This window comes from Chanodichthys erythropterus, chromosome 21 (assembly GCF_024489055.1).
Source record: "Chanodichthys erythropterus isolate Z2021 chromosome 21, ASM2448905v1, whole genome shotgun sequence".
Classification (NCBI taxonomy): domain Eukaryota; kingdom Metazoa; phylum Chordata; class Actinopteri; order Cypriniformes; family Xenocyprididae; genus Chanodichthys; species Chanodichthys erythropterus.
The window spans coordinates 22,088,394-22,114,079 of record NC_090241.1 but is presented as its reverse complement, the minus strand read 5'-3'; the positions used below and the strand labels follow the sequence as shown (position 1 = coordinate 22,114,079).

The window sequence follows — 25,686 nt, the reverse complement described above, 5'->3', positions numbered from 1 at the left end:
CAACAAAACAACATAGCAAGTAGGGCAGAGTGAAGGTCTGATGAGACCTTCATGAAAGATGTTCTTCTGGCCTCGAGAAGCTGCTGGCAGTCTGCTCACTGCTGTTCAAGCAGCGTGAGAGAGCAGCTTTGATGACAGACCACAGAGTAAATTTCCATTAATCTAATAGCAAACTCAGCTACAGCCACTGCTAAGCCAACCACAGAAGTCCCTAAAATTCCAAAAAGTGTCTAAAAAAAATCAAAGCGCAGATGGTACATGCTAAAATGGTGCATCTGTAGCTGATCTTGAAAAAGACAAAACGTAACTGAAAAGGGGAAAGATGCAATTCATTTTGCGATATGTGCATGAGGTGCATCATGTGTTTACCGCCACACAAACTGTTGCTCAACTAGTAGTGTCGAAACTTCAAACGCTAAGATCATGAGTTAAATTCAAATAGAATACACATACTGGCAAAATGTATAACTATAATGTGAAGTAAATGGATAGTTGAAAACAATGAAAATTCTGTCATCATTTACAGCATTCACCTCACGTTGCTTCAAACCTGTATGACTTTCTTTCTTCTGCGTAACACCAAAGAAAATATTGTACCGCCCCCCCCCCCCCCCCCCCCCTATTCAATTAAAGGCAATTGGGTCCAACGTTGTTGTTTTGGACCACATTATCTTTTCATTGTAGGGGGAAAAAAACAGCAGAAGAAAACCCCGCAGATATTTTTCGATATATGTTTTTTTTGTGTTCCACAGAAAATAGAAAGCATATACAGTTTGGAACAACATGAGGTTGAGAAAACATCAACATCATTAAGGGTTTCTTCATAGTTCTCACAGTTTTTTTATTTATTTATTGTATTTTGTCTGAAATGAAAATGTTGGATTTCTATGCATCATTCGCTATAAAAAACTGTTCAAAGGAGACCTTTGAAAAAAAAAAAAAAACTATCCTAAGCACTTTTCTATTGATCGTCAGTGTTTGTTGAACTCATCCCTATTCAGCTAATAAACACACATACACAAACACTCTTGCCTAAAGGCAGGAATTTCGACACACAGACAGACTCTAGTCTGGAAACTGTGCACAGAACAAGAACAAATTTTATAATCAGTTATATACAGCTACTTGGCAGCACAGTAGAAAGAGAAGAGAGATCATATTTTTCCATGCTTATATAACTCTGCTGGAGAATGGAGGAGGAGGAGGGGGAGGTAAATGAGACTTTGCTGAAAGTTAGCTCAGACTCTGAAACTGAGGAAAAAGTGGAGCAAAGAGATGGCGTGAGAATCTGCTGAGGAAGGCAGCCCCAGTCTGAGATCTGCCTGGGGGCCATCTAATGCCGTCTTTCCCTCTTCTCTTCCTCTATCCCTCTACCGTTCTCATCTGGTCCTGAGGGTCAGAACCATCACAATCCCCTTGACTGTTTCGTGGAAGAGGTACTACTCTCATTATAAAGTCTGGGACTGTCTTTTTTTCATGGGATTTTACCACACTAACAAAGCCCTAAGCATAGTGCTTGCATTTTCGTTCACTTTAACTACATTAGAGTCCTTCAGCTCAAGGGCCTCGGCTTTCAGAACAGCCAGCTACTTTAAATCATCTACTACAGTAGCTGATAATGAAGAAGCCATTGAGAAGTTCTGTTACTGTTGCTATAGCAGCCCTGCGTCTGCGACAAATTTTAATTTTTTGAATCACTAGGACATCAATTTGACACTTACATTTAGGTCAATTAAATAACACAATAAAACAATTAACAATGCCTGCTGACCAATATGTAAATTCAGTGAAAAAGGAATTGGAGCTATGCAGGCTTAAAGTACCATCTTGCAAGTCCACTGTCAGCATAGCATCTGTAATAAAAATATTAAGAAATAAAAGTTAAATGTATTAAAAATATTAATAACTAATTCCCATACGCTACCATTCAAAAGTTTGGGGTCAGTAAAATGTTTTTTTTTTTTTTTTTGCAAGGATGCATTAAATTGATCTAAAGTAAATAAAAGCTGTTTTTTAAGTCTATATTTATCAAAGAAAAAAAATGTTCCACGGTTTCCACAAAAATATTAAGCCGTTTTCAACACCGATAATAATAAGTAATGTTTCTTGAGCCCCAAATCAGCATGTTAGAATGATTTATGAAGGATCATGTGACACTAAAGACTGAAGAAATGGCTGAAAAAATTCAGCTTTGGCATCACAGGTGTAACTTACATAGAAAACAATTACTTTAAATTGAAATAAAATGTCACAATATTAGTTTTTACTGTATTTTTGATCAAATAAATGTAGCCTAAGTGAGCAAGCGACTTCCTGAAAAGTTTAGGGTTGGTAGTAACAATTTTTAAATATAAAAATCATAATCAAATCATCAGTCCTAGTTTTTTAAGAGATGCTCTAGTTTTTACCAATTTATGAAATGTATGTATGGTTAAAATCCTCTTTAAAAATCACATAATTTAAATATGTAAAAAAATCCAATCCATCCAAAACATTCTGGCAAGAGTCTTGACTGCAGATGCTCCCAAAATGCCAACACTCAAATATCAATTGCAACCACAAAAAGCTATGTCCCAAAGCTTGCAAATAAATTATATCTGCTTTCACAGGGAAGACACAACCTTTGTCTCTGTCTTGACTCCTGTGAGTTTCTAAAAGGGCACATCTTTGATAACACTCAACAAATCAGCCCTGGGGTTCTTCATTTGATAATTATCAGGTAATGTCATTGATGTAATTGACACTCATTAGAGTACAGTAACTCTTTAACTCTCAGACCTTCTGAACTTTTTTTTTAATGACACACACACACTCACACACACACACACTCTCACACACACACGCACACACACACACACACACACACACACACACACACACACTGATACATTTGTGACTGGGAGGACTGGGACCTTTGCGGTGAGGGGGTTATCATAATTACCACCGTAATCAGTTTCTCCTCCACCATGTTATCATTTCAGTAATTATTCGGGTGCTAATCGGGATTTATAGTAATTAATCATATATCAACATGCGTCTCTCCATCAATTAATGTAAATAAGCAGTCGTGTGATGAGAGCCTAATTTTCTCTGCTGCTTTCTGATCTTTTTTCTTTTTTTTCCTTGTGGTCTTAGGGGTTCGTGTGGGGGCCTAAGGGCCCTATAGACATTGCACTCATTTACCAGATTGGATTATTTTATGAGATCTCAGAGGCTAATAATTGGTTAGCCAAACCCAGAACTCATGAAGTACATTTCATTTCAGTTTAGATTTAAAAATGGGTGTGGTACTATTAAATTTAATTGTTTATTTAGTTTGTGTGTTGATATTAAAAGACTAGTCAACCCTAAATAAAAAAAAAATATTCACCCTGATGTTGTTCCAAACTTGTATGACTTTTTGTCTGTTACTCACACAAAGCTATCATATGGTTTCAGAATACTTGGAATATTGCGAAAGAGATGCGTAGACCACTTTTATGAAACTATTCTTTATAGCTTGGCAGCACCAGTCGTCACTGAAATTATACTGAAATTGTGGCCAATATATATATATATATATATATATATATATATATATATATATATATATATATATATATATGGGAGATCTTATGGGAGTTCTCTCTGCTTGACAATCACATGATCTCTGTGTATACTGTAGATTATTCTGCACAATAGCACTAGTTATAAAAGAACAAGCTTGTAAATTTTTCCAGTGGAAAATATTGACAATTTGTATTGATGTTTGATGACCAGGTGGCTCACATTAGCCTTCACAGCAACAGGAGTCAGAATGCATTTTACTCTTTTATTCATTACTTTTACAGTTTTGGGTGGGAGGAAATCAGTGTAATAAAATGCAATCACCCAAGCAATGCAACTCCAAATACTGCTTTAATGACATTCTTTCATTTGTGTCCGGTGTTAAAATGTGAAATGAGATAAATGTGAAGCCAGAGTGCAAATTATGCACAATGTTATATTTAATCTTCAACTTTTATGCTCATCCAAACAAAGCACTGATGCACCCACAAAGGCTTTTGATAACCTAAATGCCTTCAACCAAAATGATTATGTATCTTTTGTCATGGATCTCAGGACATTCAAGGTTGTCCTGCCATTTTGGCTTGACATCTGCTCTTGGTCTGTCAGGTCTGGATCAGAGGCTAAAGACTAAGGCATCTTTAATTGTATTGAGCAAATGTCTTCAGCCAGCAGATCTCTGAAGCAAAGCCGTTTCAAAGGTAATTGGTACCATTTAAAGAAACATGATTTATGAAGAGACAGTCAAGCTATGCTTGAGTCAATCAACAAGTTATGCAGCTGTTCAGAATTCTGACAGACTGTGTCAGAAAAACAATACTGTATTATAGAAACACTACAAGACATTCTAAACTTTATCTGTCTGGGTCATGAATATGAATTAGAATGATGAAAAATAAGCTCAATAGTCAAAACTGATTTACTGAAAAGCCATCAAGTGAGCACTAGTCATATTAGGATTACTGGTTACTGACTGTGCTTTCTGCTTGGTTTTAAAGCTGCTTTACACGGTGTCTAAGTTAAATGATGGTTGAATGTGGTATGCTGTCTTTTTTTAATTAAAAAATAATATCTGCTTCATGTGCAGCGTTATTGGATAATTTATTTCTTCTCTATCTATCTATCTATCTATCTATCTATCTATCTATCTATCTATCTATCTATCTATCTATCTATCTATCTATCTATCTATCTATCTATCTATCTATCTATCTATCTATCTATCTATCTATCTATCTATCTATCTATCTATCTATCTATCTATCTATCTATCTATCTATCTATCTATCTATCTATCATCTATCTATATCTATCTATCAAAACTTTATGAAATTTATGTATAATCATTCATTAAATTCTAACATAACTGAGTGATTCTAAAAAGAAATAAATTATGTTAAATATTTAAACCGCCAGTAGGTGGCAGCGAGTCACTTTTTTATTGAGTGAGTCACTTAAATCGTTCATTCAACCAATTCGTTCAAAAGAAGAAAACAAACACAGATGTGAATCATTTTGTCATTGATAATTACAGACACTATTGAAAAATAAACTAACAAAACAGACGGCTGTTTTGGTAACTGGTCACAGTTACACTGATAGTTATGGCTAAATTGTAATGGATTAGCTAGCTAAAATATATGTGGAGTGTATTACACAACATTCTCATACCTCCTTCTCAGTACATGCTTTATTCTTTTTAACATCCCTCTTTGACCAGCAGTTTAATATAGTTGACTGGGCAGCGGTTCTCTTAATTTTTGGTGCTACCCGTGCTCTCAAACAGAGCACCACTCGCGTTGTTTTGGTGAAAGTGCGATGCATTGGTTGGGCATTACCAATCGGTTCAGTGGAGTATTTTTTATTTTTTTTGTCTAATTTATTATGACAAACTCATATTTGATTAGAAACAAAATTATTGTTACAAAATAAATGAATTCTACATATTTTTCATTTGATCTACTGTGATTTTTATGTTAATATTGGGGGAGTTGTAACTGATGGATTTGAATATTGGGGGGTTACCTCCCAACCACCCCCCCCACAAACTACGCCCCTGATTGTGACTCATTTTGCTAGCACAAGTCATATATAATGATACCTATATCCAAGAACAATGATCATTTTAGAATGATAAAAAGAAGATTCTTGGACTAATTCTAAGACCAAAAATGCTGTTCAAATATGTAAACTCTATTTCAACACATCACTTACCTTTGGAAACTTACCTGATTTAACCCTAGCCCAGCACAAACCCTGTTCAACTGCTCTGGAAGCCAGACGGCAGCCCTGATTGGATTCAGAGGGAGCCTCTTTCAATTTCTAAGTAATGAAATCCAAACTCATTAGCACAGGGAGAATCCCTTTAGCCAACCATGCAGAATGCCCCTATAACAGCCAGTCAGATTAAGACCCTAGAGCAGGCCTAAGACTATGCACCATGGAGCTCAAGCACTGCCTTGCTAATTCAATAAGAGAGCCTTGAGCTCCTGGATCTGTAGTAGGGTTTGACCTTTCCCAACACTAACTGCATTTGGATTTGCATTACAATGCTGCAACAAACATCCAAAGAACTACACATGCAATGACCAAATCTATATTCATATTCATGTCCATGTTCATGTGCAAGAGCGAATGTTGAAATACTGAGATATGCGCTTTTAAATTTTAATCATTATCACATACATTGCATTACATTATATACTGCATTAGTACATACACACCACAGGCAACAGGAAGCCTCTTTTGAATCCATATTTGTGTTTGATCTTCATAAAGGTTGCAAGACTGAACGATTAAATGCGCTTCTTGGTCAAAATCCTTTGTGAAGTGTGAAGTATTCATTGTGTGTATTTGAATTCAGTGATTATAAACATGTAGGACAAAAGCTACAAGTGTCAAAATACTGGTTCTGTGCATTGGGCCTTGCAGTTTAAATTCAGCCTAATAGATTATGTTGTTAATATTAATTAAACAATATTGACAAGAAAAAGAGAAACTATTAACTATATCTTTGTTCTTTGTTACAGTTTATGAGAATTTTTAAAATATATTTGAAGGATATATTCCATTGATTAAATAAACTTTGTTTAAATGTAAATTAATTTATATTAAGATTTAACTTTTAGTTTGTTTACTTTTAAATACAGAAATGTATTAAATAGCACATTTAGTGCTGTTTATAGTGTGAAATTTTGTACTGTTAATAGCTAATGAAATTTTTATATTATGACATTTTTACTTAAAGGGGTAACTTTAAGGGAACTATGGGTAAAAATGTGACAATGTGACAATTTTCTATGTATTAATAATGTGTATTTTCCCTGATTAAATAAACCAATAAACAAACAATAAACAAAACTTAGCCGATTTTATACTAACTTTGTATTGTTACAATGCCAGTAGTATACAGTCAAACCAAACATTATTCAGACATTTTTTATATTTTTGATATATTTTTACTGGACACTAGCTCATTTATGTAAGTGAAGATAGCAAAATAAAAGTAAACTGTGACATATTATACCCAAAAATTCTTCATACAGTGGACTACCAGTAAAATTAATATAAATTTGGAACCAGAAATTATTCACTTTGAAATTAAGAAATTAAGACACTTTGACCTGTCCTGACATAATTAAGATAATTGTTTTCTGACACAGTTTAACTTTGATATCTTGTCATATTTTATAACCATTTTTTTAAACTATAGTGAATAAACTGTATTAATAAATGAAATGTTCAAGGTGTCTGAATTAATGTTGGTTTGACTGTATGTAAAGGAACAATGTGTACTTTTTCTCGGCGTTACCTGCACTGAGGCATATCCCTGACGCATATCTACACAAGGTTCTACCCTATTGCATGCAGTCAGTTACTAGGTTCAGAGGACACTATGTGAATAACGCAATGGCATGTTTGAGCAAGAAGAAAAATAATGCACTGGCCTAAAGCCACCCTGATCTCAACAGGCTTATACAATAAATAGAGCAGGACATTCTGAACTCTAGGACTAATTGATGGTTGGGTGTGCTACATACTGTACAACAAAATAATGGACAGGATATTCTTCTAGGCTCCTCATGAAGTGAAGCTCACTGGGGATAAAGTGTCTCTGTTCCATCAGCAATAAGCCATTCAATAAAGGGTATCATGTTGCACATTCATGGCAGAAGCTGTTGGAGATGTCAGACCCCACAGGGAGAGGTTTTTATTGTGAGCTCAACCGCTTCTGTGATGCTATATCAGCACACAGCCTCCCAGGCCTTTGTGCTTAGCCCACATCAGATGAGAAGAGGCTCTGTCAAGAGTTATCTTTCAGTACTTACATAATCACATCAGCAGAACGGATGCATTGCTTTCAATACTTTCACAGGTGAGGAAGCTGGGAAACACAACTACTGTGTGAAATATGTTTGAATATAAAAACACTACTGTGTTGCACATTAACTGCATGTTTTCTTTTGCATATCTTTGAATTATATAGCAAAACTGGAAATCAGGGTGACATTATTTTAAAGAAATATACCTCAAACACTTTAAAAAAAGAAAAAATGCATCTGAAGCAATAATTGTCAGACATTGTACGTGTGATTTCAAACCAGCAGGATTTTCCTCATGAATAGGAGAAAAAAAAAAAAAGAGTGGGAAAGCTCTAGAATGAAAGAGAGAGAAACCCCTGGAGCATAAAAATATAGGGGGGTCAGAAATAGATACTGAGTGGTTGTGCATGAAACTCATGGCTCAAATCTTCTTGACCTTTGGCACTGAGGTGAAAACCTCTGAGCAGAGTCATGGTCATATGGTCATCTCCACGTTATTGGTGTGTGTGTGTCTGAGGACAGCAGGTATGATAGAGACAGCTGGTCTAAGCTAAGGGATATATGCCAGTCTGCCAGATATGACCTCATGGCCTCGCTCCGTAACTAGGATGAGATATGCATATAAATTTCCCTGAACATATAACAGGGAAATCATGTTTGATTTATGCTCTATACCAATATACCCATTTTTTTTTAACTTAAACTAAGGAAAATAAACAAAATAAAGTAAGAAAAGAAAAAGAAAAGAAAGACATTTATCTTAACACTTTGAGCAGAACGGTCCCACATATGGGAGTTTTATTTCAGTGCCCCTGGGCGTACGATCCCACATATGGGATTTTGTACGTTCAGCGACGTCACATAACTGCCAGATTCAAACTCAGCTTTCGCACTTTGGCTGCGAGACGGACGCGCGCAGCTCTTGTCATATATCACAGCTATGCAGTGTTTTCAGCCACATAATGTTTCTTTTAAGGTTTCAGACATTTAAATACACATAAGCACCATTAAAACAATACATTTAGAGTTTATAAAATACACACTGATGTCAGACATCAGTAGAAGCAGCAATAACAGTGAATTCAAATATAATTTGCCGACATCTATTCATATCAGACACATATAATGGGCTATAAAGTTTACTCTATTATTCTTCCAGTTCACCAGCCACTTACTTGCATATATTTCGGGAGAAACTGATGAATTCACCTGCCGTAAATCCGACTGATAGGACTCTGTGAACTGCAGCGCAAACTAAGATGGTGGCCATCTTGCGTTATAGATCAAGATAAAGATCATTTATAAAGGTTCACCATCATCAAATCCGTCTGTGATTACATGAAGAAACAGATGAAACTGAGACAAACTAAATCCAGGAGAACTGTGACCGTGTCTCTAAGATGCTTGAAGAAACCTCCCTGCAAAGATACAGTACTGTGAAGAGTTTTAGGCACTTGTGTAAAAATGCTGTAAAGTGAGGATGTTTTTAAAAAATACTGTTATAGATAGATTTTATTTATCAATTAACTTATATTAACTAAATCAAAACAATATTTTGTGTGACCATCCTTTGCATTTAAAACAGCTCTTGTCCAGGTACACTTTTTCAGGTAGCTTTGGAGGCAGGTTTCTTAAAATCTCTTGGAGACACGGCCACAGTTCTTCTGGATTTGGTTTGTCTCAGTTTCAAATGTTTCTTCATGTAATCACAGACAGATTTGATGATGGTGAGCTCTGATCTCCATGTGGAGCACCGGCTCTTATCAGTCTTATTGTGTATTCAAAAATCTCACTGGATTATTACAATTAATGGCAAAATGAATGTTTGAAAATGTGAACGGATATTTCCTATTGACACACTACAGCAAAATATATAAATAACTGGCTTAAAACCTTTTTAGGGGGGTGAAAATACTGACGTGCCTAAGACTTTCGCACAGTACTGTAGTTATTACAATTACGGTGATAAGTATGTTGTATGTACATGGGGAACATGATTGTAAAATAAAGTGCTACCGAAAGGTGAGTAGATTTTATCTATGACCTGCAGGAATAAACATTTATTTATTAATTACAATTTCTTTTTGGTTTACTTTTTAGTCAGCATGAAACGGAAGTTGCAATTGTCTTTTCGTCTGTACTGTGACGTCTATCCAAGTGAAACTGCATCTGAAATGAGAGGGCGGGACTTGATTTCATCCTTCGGGAATTGATTGGAAGTTGGGCGTTGCTAACAAAATAGAGGCATATATGAATTACTCACTCCGAGCACTCACGTTAGTATAAGAGCTTTATTGAGAATGACAAGGACGGTTAACGGCACTAAACAGTGAGAGAGAATGACTGACTGATGGTGTGTGTCCGTTGGCGCGAAGAGTGGTTAAAAGAGTGAGTGTTTCCGGTTCAATCCTATGGAAGTTGAGCCACGCGGAAGTTAAGTGATGTTCAGCTTCCATAAGAATTAAACTAAAAATGCTCTGGTTGCTTGCTCTGCTCCAGTGGACACGCAGCCTGACTGACTGAGCGTGTCGCAGGTTCCTTTCCAAGTTTACTGTACACCCCAATGACTGGCATCAGCGGTGGTTAATGCATTAATCTCTATAAAGTGAAGCACAGCATTTACCCCATACGTCACTTTAATTCCAGATAGCGCCACCCTTGCGCCATAGTATGTGACAGGAAGAGACGGTGAGTCGTTTTGAAGGGGGATGGGAGGTTAATGATTTTGATTAAAGATGAGGGCACATGAATTAAAAAAAAAATAATAATTAAGTTCACGGATAAATTATTGATAATAAATACTACAATATTCCATAAAAAAATAAGAATTGTCAATTTTGATTTCATGCCAACTTTAAAATACTACTTTTGTATCTAACTTGGTCAGAGGTTAAACAGAACTATAAACTAAAGAGATTTATCTAAAATAAAATAGTAATTTATTTTTACATTTGGGCGTATGAAGAGCATCATTACATCATTTAGATGGTATCAGATTTGGTTCAATGCACGCCAAGGTCCTAAGATTGAATATATATGTACAAAGCATTGAAGAACCGTGGTACCATGTCCAAAAAAACTATGGAAGTACAAAAGGTCCTTCTTTTCTTTCGGTGCTTTGACTGGTCAACATGTAATATTACAAGCATACAACAACTTATTGCCCTAAGGTAAAATTAAAATATGATATCAACAATTTATAAAAAAAAACAAAAAAAAAAAAACATCAATTTGAAATACTCAAACAGCATATAACCAGTATTATTACTCCGTTGAGAGCAAATTTCATTACCCATGCTCCTTCACTAGGGGTCAGGGCAATATATACAGACTACAATTGTGGATGTATGCATGTGTGTGTGTGTGTGTATGGGTGTTTATGAGGTTGTGTGAGTGAGGTCTCAGGGGCTCTGTGTGTGTGAAGCTGAGATGTCATTGTGTGCCTGCTTCCATCTTGCCACCCTGACCATTACGATCCCCCATCTGCCTATAAACCTTTCCGCCCATGAGAGGAAAGGTGAGGAAGCTGTTTTATTGAAATGTGAACAGAAATTAGAGCTGTTTCTACACATCTCAGCTCAGGACAATATCAGGGCCCATTTCACATCTTCATATGGGCTAACCTTGACCCCCTGCTCTAAGGGCTTGCTAAAGGCCCATAATGTCACGCCATTATTCTCTGCGGGCTAGAGTGAGATGGTATCGGTGACAGTGCAGATGACCTGATAAACTGCGCTGCACACACTGCTCGACCACATAAAAGCTGTAAAACCCCAGCCTCAGGGCAGAGCCTCGTAAATCACGCCGCATTAGGGCCTCAGTCACAGCGGACAAAGTCTCCGCTGCTCATTTACACAGCACTAATCTGAAGTTCTCAATGCTACTCTTATCTTGCTATAGTTTGTCTTTCATCTCTTCACTCTCTTGCCCCTCTGCCTCTCAGGTAACACATGTATGTCACGGCAAACATCTTTTGACAGCTTGTCCCTATCTCACCCTTCATCTCTTCACACGCAAGTTTCTGACACGCTAACGTGATGATGTCAAACCTAAGGCTCATGGGTTTAAAGGCAACTTCCTGTCATTTATATTTTAGACTTCAGTGTTATACCATGTACTACAGGCCGGGGTTATTATTTTTAACTAAAACTAAATAATGGTAAATTCTAACTGATTTCTTTTTAAAGCAAAGCCAAGTTTTCCCAATAGTTATTAAAACATAATGTGATATAAGTTTGTGAAATATATAAAAAGTAAGTATTGCATGTTCTTCTCCAGTAAGTACAGGAAATTCAAACTGAAGCTGTACTTATATTGAGTTTGACACCCTTGTACTTGTCTTAGTCTCTCTCTCCATCCCTCCCTCGATCTCTCTTTCTCCCATTCGCTCGATCATCCACACGTTCCCAGTGGAAAAGAGTTATACAAGGCCTTGTACTTCAAAAGGCAGTGCTAAAACTGGAAGCGAGGCAAAACAAACATGCAACAAATATATGCATTAAAGTTGACACACGCTGATGAAACTGACTGGAAACACTCTGAAAGCCGCAGATGGTTTGGAAATTTGCAATGGAGCACACACCCTCATTTATGACTGACCGAAAGGCTACGAGTTAAATCTAATGAGCACAAACATCAATACACTCATGGTATTAGCTTATATTCTGGACATTTACCTAGCTGACAAGAAAAGATAGTAAAAGAAAAATTTCACAACACAGTGTAAAATGTTTAAGCTTGCAAGGCATGAAATGCATGTAAATTATCTAGCAAGATATAGCACTATGAGACACAGTGACTCTCTCAGACTACGAATACAAAAAGCGCCTTAGTATGTCCATTATATGGGCATATACTACATGACATAAAAGACATCAGATTGGAGTATCACATTCATTGATACTCCGCTCATTCCTGGCACATAAAAAAAAAAAAAAAAAATTCTCTTTGCCAAGTTGAAACCAGGCTGTTTTTTTCTCATTTATTTTCAGCCAATTCCCTTTGTTGGCAAAGTGCCAGTGTATCTGCATATGACATTTCTGCATGCGTGAGAGTAATTTGTTATATTAATTGGTCCGGATTGTCTCTCCAACTCTGCCCCTGAAGAGACAGAGCAAGACACAGAGAAAATAAAAAAAGAGGAGGGGGAGAGAAAGAGAAAGAGTCAAGGTCGAATAGCTGTGTTAGGATTTATATGCTTTTTATGGCGGTATAAATTCTTCTGTGACATGCACTTACTCACATTCACAAATGCACAAACACAAGCTTACTCTTTTCATGCACTAGTGTCCATTGGGCCTTTTCTAAGTCTGTGAATGTGAGGAAATTTGTTCTTTTGTCTATATGTAAATCTGACCAAATAAATCCACATGCGTACTGCATATGATGTCATGGCTGAGCAAACACATAATTGGATGAGAGGTAATGAAGTAAGCAGTAGGCTGACGGCTGCAGAAGCAATGTAAATGCTTAGTTCATTAAGTGCGCACGGAAAATTTCTACGTAAACATACACAAATTAAGTAAGTACATGCTAAGCAGTCTCCATGGTAATAAGCTTTGCATTTCTAAAAGGTACAAAACATGAACTTGCCCTAACACATATACTGACCTGGGGTCAGACACTATGAACACAATCAGACCAAAGGTTTTAGAAACAGACAAATCTTAGCTAAGCCTTTGGACAGCATCCTCTCTGGTTATATCCATTCCTAACAATGTGGACCTGACACATGAACTGATGGTTTTTGGATCACTTTTTTTATTTTATTATTTTTTTTATGGAAAACCTCTCATTCCAAAACCACATATCATATCAGCAGCTAAGCTGGCAGAGAAAAGTTCATGCGTGTGTAAGTGAGATACATACAATGCATAATTACTGCCTCAGAACAACAAAAGGACTGTCATGCCACCATATAAGGATTTGTTTAGCATAAAAAAACAAAGTTAATGTTATTAAAATCATCTGCTCATTTAAAAAACAAACAAAAAAAAAAAAAACAGCCTAGTTGTAGAAAAACAGACCTTTGGGGGAACCTAAGAACTGCTAATGCACAGCTACCGATAACAAGACAAACATAAAGAGTAAAGTACCTGTGACCTTGGCAGTGTTGTCTACCAGGAAGCACATTATAGGGTTCTCATAAAGTAAAGGTGAATAAGTGCATCCTGGGTATTGTGGTGCCAAAAAGTGTTCTCATCCAAATAATTATTGTGAAATAAACATTTAAAGGAAAATTTAGGCTATTTTTAACTTGCAGTATTGTGCATTTCACCCATTGTAAATTAAGCATTGAATGCTTAGTAAAAGTAAAAATAACAGCTCATCACTGTACAGTCAACATGCAGATACAGATACAAATTTCACTTCACATTTTTGCAGTATAGCACTTTGCAGTATTACACAAATGGTAATTCCACAAACCAGAGACTCTTTTGTCTGTGTTGGATGGTTAGTTAGCATAGTACATACATGACAGTGTCAGGATTTTTATCTCTGTGTAGAGGTTGTTTCATCATTCCTAATGTGTGTAAAATATTGGGCGGACAGTAATGAGTCTCCTGGCTACCTGCTTGTTCTTTCCACACTGGCTATTTCATATCAAATATTTGAGTAAGATTAGGTGGCATATCGCCAGAGGATGTGATTCACAATGTGGATGTGTGATTGTCTCTATGGGGGCTTACATTGCTAAACTTTAGGGACCTATCAGTCCACAGACGTTAGCTATCTGACACAACCTCTCTTTGGGGATATTCAGGGAAAAAATTATTAATAAATAAAGTTTTTTTTTTTTTAATTCTAAAAATTCCAAGGCTTGGCTTATGAATATTAATTATGTGCCATCACATAATTAATACTCAACAGGCCCAGTACACCTTCCTGATTTAGGTCTTTAAATATTACTTTTTTATACTTAAAAAAAAAAAAATAAATAAATAAATATAAATATGTATATATATATTATATATAAATATGTATATATATATATATATATATGTATATATATATATATATATATATATATATATATATATATATATATATATATATATATATATATAGTTAAAGTTCATTATTAGATCCTTGATGAGAAAATGAATTAATACAAAGTGAATATGCTCCATGTCCACAATTCATATGAACTGTTCCTGTTTTTACGATGCAAATGAGCAAAGAACGCCACACACCAGCTGGGGCTAATTTTTCTCCGGATCACCTTATCAACAGTGGTAGAACTAGCTAAACAGCTTAAGATCGACCACGTCATATTAATCAGCGCTTGATTTGCCCTGTGCTAAGAGAAAGCAGGGGATCCTTAAAGGAAGATTAATGCGTTTTAGAGTGCAACCGAGGCAACCTTAATGAGATTGCTATCTCTTTAATGAAGAAATGGTGTAATCAGAGAGAGAAAGCCAGGGAATGAGAGAGAGAAAGGGGGGAAGAAAAGGCATCTGCTCTTCTTAAGCATTAAAGATCAGTTGAATTAGTCCATGGCGTATGAGGACAGCTTGACGCTAATATCATGTGAAATATACAGTAAAACAGTAATCTTAAGCATTCTAAGTATAAAATGTCATGAATAGTTCAATGATTCATCATATCTGACCTCATCTACTCTCATGTTAACTGCCCACTCTTAAGACTTCAGCTCTACAACTGCCCATAATGACCAGGCTTGAGGCCTGTATGACCAAGCAGAATGCCAAATTTGAGCTTGTGCTTGCAAATGACCCTAGATGGATGAAGATAGGGCAAGGAAAAAAAGGGCTGTGGAACAAAGGCATAGAGTGAGCAGCTCAAAGATTATTACATGGTACATTGAAGCATGTGATTGTGTGCAGCTGAGAGGCTGCGGAAGAAAGCACTGGTCATTTTCACTGGGTCATCTGGGACACTGGGTCAGCCAGTGGGGAATTCCATAAGGCTGCAACATGACCTCAGGAGAGAACGGATGCATGTGTGCTTGTGTATATATGGAGGTTAAAGTCAGTGCTTGAGGGCATGACCGAGAACAGCTTTGAGTGATGGGAAACGAAAGCTAGGAGGGACAGAGAAACATATATAGAGAGAGAGTGACAGATATAGATCTGACTTTTCAACACAACATAAATAAGCGCTCCCTCAACCAAAACCAAGAAATGTTATTTTATTTTATTTTTTTAAATGTGCCAACTCAGCACATTACTAAATGAGAAAGAATGAAACAACCAGAAAGAAGATGGTTGAGTAAAAACAAAAAAGGAAGAAAAAAAGCATTTCATGGCCTTTAGATGATACAGAATTTAGACAACTCAGTCAATTTGTTTCCAAAATCAAGTGTGCTGCCTTGCTCCCTATTGCCTACATACTGTAGGCATCCGTTTTCTAATGCATCTTAGCAACATGCTAATGTCAAACTCTCTGAAAATTATTACAGTTAGAATTTTAGATTTTAGAAGTGTTTGGCATGAGCATGTTGATAAGCTAACAGTGTGATACCTCATCATACATAGCAAACACAACTCTAAGTTATAATAATCCTCAATGGTAACTCTTTACAATAAGGTTCTATTTGTTAATATTAGTTAATTCATTAGATAACATGAACTAACAAAGAAACTCTTCTAAAGCATTTATTAATCTTAGTTCATGTTGATTTCAAAATTTACTAATAAATGTTAAAAGATTTTTTCACATTAAAATTAAAAATTTTAAGCCATCCGAGGTGTTTATGACTTTCTTCTTTCAGATGAACACGCAACGTCAGTTTAGCTTTTTTCGTAAGTTGAATACGGAAGGCATAGGATGTTGCGTAAGCGTTTTGAACTGTGAGAGGCGTTACGCTTTCTTTGTAAGTTGAATGAGGAAGGTGGCAGAAGCTAGATATTTTACTTTATAACTTGTTAAATATGGATATTTTTCTTACACAAACACATCACTTCACTTCGGAAGGCCTTTATTAGCCCACCGGAGCAGTGTGGAGTACGTTTATGATGATAAAGATAAAAATAAATATTGTGACAAATGTATTGCTCATGTTAGTTAATCTTGGTTAATGCATGAACTAACATTAACTAACGGGACCTTATTGTGAAGTGTTACCTCAATTTTTAATTCAGTATTAAATGAAATGCACTTTTATTTTAGGAATACACCACTATTACATTTCTAGCTGATGGTTATTTTTATGCCATGGTCTATAACCAATAAATGGCCTATATTAAATGTATATACAACTTTGCCTAAATAAATTGCAAATAAAAAACTACAAACGTTTAAAGTGAATCAACTAATCACTAACTTAATATTTGTCAAAAAACAAAAAGGAAAAAAAGAAAAAGTTGTTTCCACAAAAATTTTAAGCAGTTCAACCGTTTTCAACGGATCAAAATAATAAGAAAATGTTTCTTCAGCACCAAATCAGCATATTAGCATAATTTCTGAAGGTTAATGTAACACTGAAAACTGGAGTAATGGCTGGAGTAAAAACAAAAACAACAAAAAAAAAATTAAAAACTTTGTCATTGCATTTTAAAATATATAAAGAAATAGAAATATTAAAACAGAAAACAGTTATTTTTAACTGCAATAACGTCACAATATTCCTACACGCTTGGTTTTGGAACAGAGCAAGAATGACTCATACACACATTCAAAATGCTCTAAAAGTTGCATTTGCTCTGTTGTATCTCCATAAAGAAAAAGAACAGAAGTCTCCGACAGTGACAGAAAAACTATAGTACAAGAGTGAATGTAACCTTTCCTAAACTGTATTCGTCATACTCTTTCTCTTTGCTTTCTTGTATTTGCCTACTTTCCATTTCTTTTACTCTCTCACTTTCTCTCCAGAGCCCATGCTAACAGCCACAGTGAATCCATCAGCATTTGACAAGTGCAGTCATCCAAGAGAGAGTGAGCCTGACGTGGCCCCCAAAAGATTGCTCTTTAAACGCAATGTTTTGCCAACAAACTTTACCAAGCTGGAACACATTAGGGCCAAACTGGAGAGCCGGAGGCCCAGGAGGGGTCAGTTGTTTGCTAAAGCACTCTAAGTACATTACTGGCTACCTCCAAAAAGGAAGTCATACATAAGTTGATGGGTTATGATGTGAATAAATGTGATCTAACCCATTTTTTTTTTTCTCTGGCTGCTCTTTTGTGTTCTGTATAAAAATCACATTTTGGGCTGTGAAGAGGATCACTCTGTTCATAGGCCACCCATCCAGCCTCCTGTGCCTTCTGACCCCTGTTAATGTAGCCTTTAGCGAAAGAGATGATGAAACCATTAGGAAGGAGAGTCTGTGCTCAGAGTTAATTTATCCACGCAAATTCAAAAGGATGCTCGAGGGCTAGTGTGCATGTAAAATATGCAAGTGGAATAAAAATGTTTCTATTGTTTTAAATTTTTCTATTTTAACCAGAAAGTTATTACACTACCATTCAAAAGGTGTAAGAAAAGAAAATAATAGTTGTATTCATCAAAGACCCATTATATTGATCAAAAGTGACAGTAAAGACACTTATAATTATACAAAAGATGCCAATTTCAAATAAATGCTGTTCTTTTGAACTTTCATTCAAAGAAAAAAAAAATAATCATGGTTTCCACAAAAAATATTAAGCAGCACAATATTTTCCAACACTGATAATAATAATAAATGTTTCTTGAACACCAATTCAGCATATTAGAATGATTTCTGAAGGATCATGTGACACTGAAGTCTAATGGCTGCTGAAAATTCAGCTTTACCATCATAGGAATAAAAAAAAAAAAAAAAAAACGCATTCAAAGGTGTTTTCAATAACATGCATATTGATAGTGGCTCTCTGATGCATGCAACTTATACACAATATAATTATCCAACTATATAATTGCGAGAGAATGCAAAAGCATTGAAACATATTTTTTTCCTCCAGTCTCATATTTTTTTCCATCATCATATCCCATTAGGGTCTCCATAGTTTGTTTCCTTTCTAAACATAATATTCAGCTTCAGGCACATCCCTAGTAATAATATGTCATAATGTTACAGTTTTTTACTATATTTGGATATAAACAAAATATGTAAATAAATGCAGCCTTGGTGAGCATAAGACATTTCTTTCAAAATCCTTACCGACCCCAAACTTTGAACGGTATTGTATAACAACCTAATTTAATTAAATTAACAGCCTAACCTAATTAAATCTTTAAATATAGTTTAAAATAAGGGTAAAAGTCTGACCATGACTATTAGTTCTAAGTAAGACTCAGCTTTAGGTTGCCATCCATATCATTACCCTCGTCTTGCCTTGGGGCTAAAGTTATGACTCCACAGCAGTAAGAGAAGGTCACACCAGACCCCATAAATCTGTGTATGTGTCCATGGGTGGTGCATTTATTAGCTCTAAGTTATAGTCTGTTACCTAATCCCAAACTGAGCGTGTGTGTCAGAAACAGGCTAATGTTAACCTCCTGGAACAGTCTAGGACTCCAGTCTCTCTCCAGACTTCTAGGCCTATATTGCAGGAAGTTCAGTGACTGAAACTCAATGTTTGGATTGAACTGTAATGTTAAAAATGAACAAAGACATTTGTTTTCCTGTTCCAACCCCCTTTTCCTCGCCAAAAAGGGCCATTTGTAATTCCTAAAGGCACAAGAGGTGCTGATAAGTGATCAGGACCTGTAGGCCAAGATGTGTACATCAGGTGTCTGCTTATTGTCACACCTTTAGTATGGCAGGGGAAGCTGTAATCAGCTGATTGGTCAGTTTGAATGTTTCACATTTGGATTTCAGTCACATGGTCAAGGAAGGGATAAAAAGATTGTAACTGTTGCTCTGCCTCTTCTTTTCTCTGGGCTTTTCTCTCTTTTCTTTGTCTTTGCTTCTTGGGGGCTTTGCTCTTCCTCTCTACCTGAGCTCTGCCTTCCATCTCTCTTTCGCTCTACACTTTCTCTCACTCAATCTCTCCCTGTCTTTCTATTTCTCAGGTAACGTTTTACATACATGCTGGGTACAATTTAATGGTATACGATTTTATCATCCCATACATCTATTTTTTAACTATTTCAAGTGTAACCATAACCAGATACTGTAAGATACTGTCATTAAACCCTTTTAATTACAAATGATGTCCTAACTAGTTTGGATCCGGTTTTAACTTTGAAGTCCTTCCCATTTCAATACAATATAGTCTATAGCAATGCTCTCCCACATATTTTGCTCTTCTAGCTGAGCTTATTTCCATCATTGGTATAAGTAGCAGTGGGTGGTAAAAGACAAGAAATGTGCAGTTTTACACCATCATAAAAATAACATTTCTTTAGTCATTCAGAAATCCTGCAACCTAAACAACGGTTGTGAAACCATCCTTACAGTACATAAGGAAAGTAAAGGGCGTGTCAAGCCAGAAGATCCATAACAACAAAGTTTTGTCAGGTCTGAGTGGAGTAAAGAAGCAGCAATCTATGGAGGCAAGTATCATGAACATTTACTGAACTCACATCAACTAATCAATTTTCTCAACCTTCCTTTCTAACACACACAATTCATTGGCCTAGATCCACAGAAGATACTACTTCACATCTACTTCCAGAAATGTCCATCCTCAATGATGTGGTGATCCAATAAGCTTACAATCACATAGTTCCAAAAGTGAGTTATTAAAATTAAAGGCAAACCTACAGAAGATAAAATAATGAGAACCTCTGATGACCTACCTGGAGCAGCTTGTATCTCCACTAGGCCTCCAACCATGATAAGTGCCTCAAGAATCTTCACATGGTGTTCTGGGTTTACATCCGCACTGGAGTGAGAGAGAAAGTGTATGTCACACTATGGTTAAAAACGTGTCATTGGACTTAAAAAAAATGCTCTGATATACAACTGCTAGTCATGAAACATGGAAAGTTCAGATAAAAAAAGAAACTTATATTCACACACAGTCAACACACATCAAGAATTAATCTCTCACACACAGGTCATGTCATGAGTTGCAGCAGCTGATCTACTTGGCAAACTTATGACTGCTTATTTACAGTCAGAACTTGAAAGTTCATTTGCTTATGTATTCAGATGTAATTCTGGTCTTGTGATGCCTCAGTGACCTCAGGTAGTGAGTGAAGCTGATGACTAACCAAAAATGACTGTTTGAAGCATAATGCATTCTCTCTCCCTCCTCCACTTCCACATCCGCTCTCTATCTCGCTTTTTGCCTGAACTACACCAGAGCCATAAGACAATTGACAGGCCGCTAACAGCAGGGAAAGTCCCACTGGAGTCTCTTGGCAGAGAGACAGGAAAGCAGCTCGCAATCGAATAAGAGCAAGGCGACTTAATGGACTACAATGTGCTGACTGAGTTAGCAGTGACTCACTCGCACACTACTCTTTATTATCTGCACTAAAGTCCTTCATTCAGGAGGACACTTTATAGAGGGTGTGATGTCACCAGCTATTTAACCGAGTTATGGCTAGTTATATAGCCAAAAATTACCATGGTATTACTATATTATTTGGACATGCACCTTGCTGATACCACAGTTTCCTTAAAAGAAAATACCATAATATATGAATATGGTATTTATTCTGTACCACTGTGTGCACTTCAAAAATAATACAGTAAAAACAACAATATTATGAAATATTATTACAATTTAAAATAACTGTTTTCCATTTTAATATATTTAAAATGTAATTTATTCAAAGCTGAATTTTTAACATCATTACTTCAGTTTTCAGTGTCACATGATCCTTCAGAAATCCTTTTTTAATATGCTGATTTGGTGCTCGAGAAACAATTTTCTTTGAGAAACGGTTGTGCTGCTGAATAGTTTTGTGGAAATCCTTTTTCTCAGGATTCATTAATAAATAGAAAGTTCAAAGGAACAGCATTTATTTGTAACATCATAAAAAGTCTTAATAAAAGGTTGAGCATAATTAAGGTAGCTTAGTGTAAGTATAAGGTAACTTATTTATATCAAATTATAACAAGATAAATTCCTGACACTTGGGTCTGAGTTAAAAGTCACTACTTTTCTCTACCAGCTGCATTACAATAGAAATATGTTTGAGACTGGAAAAGAATGTATTATCATTATAGTCTGATACAGAGGTCTGGTACATAATAACAGTCAGGTTACATGAATAGTGAGTTGTCAACATTCATTCCTGGCACTCTTCAGTTGGAAAGTACAAGGTATTGTAACATAGTGCACCTCATTTTAATAAGCATTCCCATCTGTTGTATGTTATGTGCTGTTCCTCTCAGGAGACTGTACCGGAGCTGCAGCCATTAAGGGCTGTCTTACAGTGGGCTGAGGGACAGATCAGAAATAACAGCTCCCTCATCTCTTTCTGCTCCACTTTAATTAAACTAGGGGAATAAAGATAGGCTTCAACATATGTTCGACTGGGCTTTCTGCTGAAACAAAGAACATGTATGCAAGTGTAAATGTGAGCATGTACGCCTTTAGTCATTTTTATAGGACTGTTTTTTTCCGCAAGAGCAACCACAAAATTGAACATGATAATACATTCTATTCTAGTCTCAAACATATTTCTATTGTAATGCAGCTGCTCTAGAAAAGAAATGACTTTTAACTCAGACCCAAGTCACAGTAATTTATCTTGTTACATAATTTGTTATAATCAAGTTACCTTACACTCATACAAATAAAGGTTTTTCATTGTTTCTTAGCAGCCCCTTATTCTGCATTTACATAATTCAAAAGTTTTAGATTTTTTTTTATTCAGCAAGGATTCATTAAACTGATTAACAAAAAGTGACAAAAAGACATTTATAATTTTACAAAACAATTTTAATTCCATATAAATTTCAGCATTCTATTCATCATGCAACACTGAATAAAATGTATGACAGTTTAAAAAAAAAAAAATCTCAAGCAGCACAACTGTTTTTAACATTGATAATAAGTAGTAATGTTACTTTAGCACCAAATCAGTATATTAAAATGATTTCTGAAGGTACATGTGACACTGAAGACTGGAGTAATGATGCTGACAGCTTTGCTATCATAACATTAAGTTTTTAAAGCTGCTGTCTGTAAGTTTTGCGTCTTTGTCGCCATCTCTTTTTGAAACCTGCAATTGTAGTTATTTGCGAAATTATCATCTTTACGTGGGTTGTGCATCGGCACGGCTCCTCAGCGCAGATGAATCTAACGTTTGCTGTCAGTCACCACGTTGGTGTGGATACTGTACTTTGGAATCACGGATTCTACATCTTGGAAGTATGACCAAAATAAGAATTTTCACTGGAAAATTTCATCTGAACAAGTAAATAACAATTCTGACACTTTTGTTTTGACCAACTGAGAAAATAGCATTACAATAAATTGCGCTGCCAATGGTGATTAAATCTAACGATCGCTTAGCTCGGATCACGTCAAACTGTGCAAATGATTATTATTGTTATACTTTGTTCTCAAATTGTTATTGTTAACAACATCATTGCGTGACTGTGTATTTCGTGAATATTTGGAGTTACCTGTAGATTTAAATTTCTGTAGCCACTCCTCAGTCTGAAGTCTTTTGCGTTTGACTACGGGTGAATCTCCAGTCTATGACTACATTCTGGATTACAATTCACCATCAAAATGATAAATTTAATTATTCCGGCTGCTGTGAGAAAAGGCTATAAATGATCCGTCACCTGCAGCATCCTCCACATGCCATATAGCCTACTAGCCGGGACTCCTTCTTTATGTAAACAGACGTTAATGACGCAAAGATGACTGGCTGCATGCTCGAATTTCACGTGGAAACCCAGTAGTACCACTCTTATTAGAAAACATTATTACAAGCTTACCGTTGTGAATCGGGCTGAGGTAAGGAGATAGTTTTGAACACTGTCTGGTTATGGACTTACTCAAAAATTGATCATTTTCAACCCAAATATGTTACGGACTGCAGCTTTAAATAAATCAAAATAGAAAACATTTATTTTAAATTGCAATGCTGCCTTGGAATTACAGACTTCTTTCAAAAACCTTTAAAAAAAAAATCTTTCTGACCTAACATGTTCAAATGGTAGTTCATCTTAAAGACTTGTAGATTTCAGTCTCTTAAAAGACTGTAAATTTCACTTGACAAAGTTATTTACAGTACCTGAAGTGGTTGTTTTTGAAGATGGCCTCGCTGTAGGCCAGAGCCAGAAGCCTGGGGCTTGCCTGAGCTGCTCCCCGACTTTCAGACACCTTGCTTAGATGTCGGGTTAGATGAACCAGGAGCTGGTGGTTAGCCTGAGGGACACTGGGGGAGTCAAGGATTCTTTTCAGCTGCTGTCCACACTCCTCCATGCTTTGAGTCTCTAAGAAAGAGAAAGAGAGAGAGAGAGAGAGAGAGAGAGAGAGAGAGAGAGAGAGAGAGAGAGAGAGAGAGAGAGAGAGAGAGAGAGAGAGAGAGAGAGAGACATACAGACAGACTAGGTTATAGAGCAGTTGTTCTCAACCTTTTTGACTCAAAGGCCCTGATACTTTTGAATGGCTGTCAATGCATAAGATGCTTTTAACAGTGAGATGATGCAGTACCAACATCTACCTGCAGGGAATAACAGGCTAAACATCCAGTGGTTCTAATAATATAGGTGTAACTCAAGCAGCACCAATGAACATTGGGGCACATAAAAATGCATGACCTGGGACTGCAAAGTTAGCTCAGCAGGAGTTAAAGTGCTAGCCTAACATTGCCCTCGAGTCCATTGTCTATGAGCACCCACAAGGACAATGCAGTTATTTCGACAGCTTCCAGCATATTGATGAGCTCCTTTGAGATGGGGTTTCCCACAGCAAAGAGGCCAGCATCTGTGATTCAGGCTTATTTGAGCTAAAGTGGACCCTGGTGGCACAGCAAAGATATGTGCATTTCATCCCTAAGTCCCTTACACACAATGAAAATTTGTCTTCATCAGCCAAAGGAAGAGGTATACAGTCTTTATATCAATGCAAAACATCAGCCAGTCTGGAAAGTACAGAATGAGGGGAAATTTACTAAGTGATACCAATTTACTTATGATACCACTGTTGATTTGGAATGCATGCTTGCTTATATCTCGTCACCATCATTTGATGAATAATTACCACCATGATCGATAGAAAAGGTACACAACATCTCTTTTAAACAAAATTTTCTTTACACCTGCTTTTCCAAATACAATGTACAAGGACTCCAATCATGAAGGAATTTAACTTACAGAGATGTAATAAATGCCATGTTGATTCTAAACCACTTATTAAATTATGATTCTAAGCCACCAAAGTATATATGATTTATATTAAACAGATATATTATAATATATGTTTAAATAAATAAATAAAACATTGGCAATTATAAATAAGTACATATTATATTATATTATATTATATTATATTATATTATATTATATTATATTATATTATATTATATTATATTATATTATATTATATTTATTATATTATATGATATATTATATTATATTATAAACATTAACATACTATTCCTATAAATACTATTATTGTAGTTAGCTTTCTCCATACTTTGATAAAATTTCTAAAAAGCACACATTATTTTTTCATTTCCCTTTCATTTTTGAAATAATAGTTATAGTCATAATTTTGTGTCAAGGGTGTCAGCTTGCAGATAGGCCAGTCCTGCAATATACTCAGTAAATCTTACCTGTCACAACACATTCAATGTAAGTAAAGATCACTGCCTAAAAGCTGCTCCCCCCCCCCCCACCCCCACTAACAAACACACAGAATCAGTCCCCTGCCAACTGCATTTCCTGCATGAATTATGAGCATGAACAAAGCCATTAAGGTGTTGGCTGGTTAAGGCGCTTCTGCCATAGTGCTT

At 36.0% G+C, this 25,686-nt stretch overlaps 1 protein-coding gene across 1 annotated transcript in view; it reads right to left on the bottom strand.

The window, feature by feature from the left end:
* Positions 1-25,686, bottom strand: part of pik3r3b (phosphoinositide-3-kinase, regulatory subunit 3b (gamma)) — a 197,161-nt gene that overhangs the window by 60,041 nt on the left and 111,434 nt on the right. Inside the window, exons 5-6 of the mRNA XM_067374821.1 lie at positions 23,962-24,163; positions 20,554-20,639 (exon numbers count right to left, since the gene is read on the bottom strand). Coding sequence (XP_067230922.1) covers positions 20,554-20,639; positions 23,962-24,163 — 288 coding nt within the window. The remainder of the gene's footprint in view (positions 1-20,553; positions 20,640-23,961; positions 24,164-25,686) is intronic.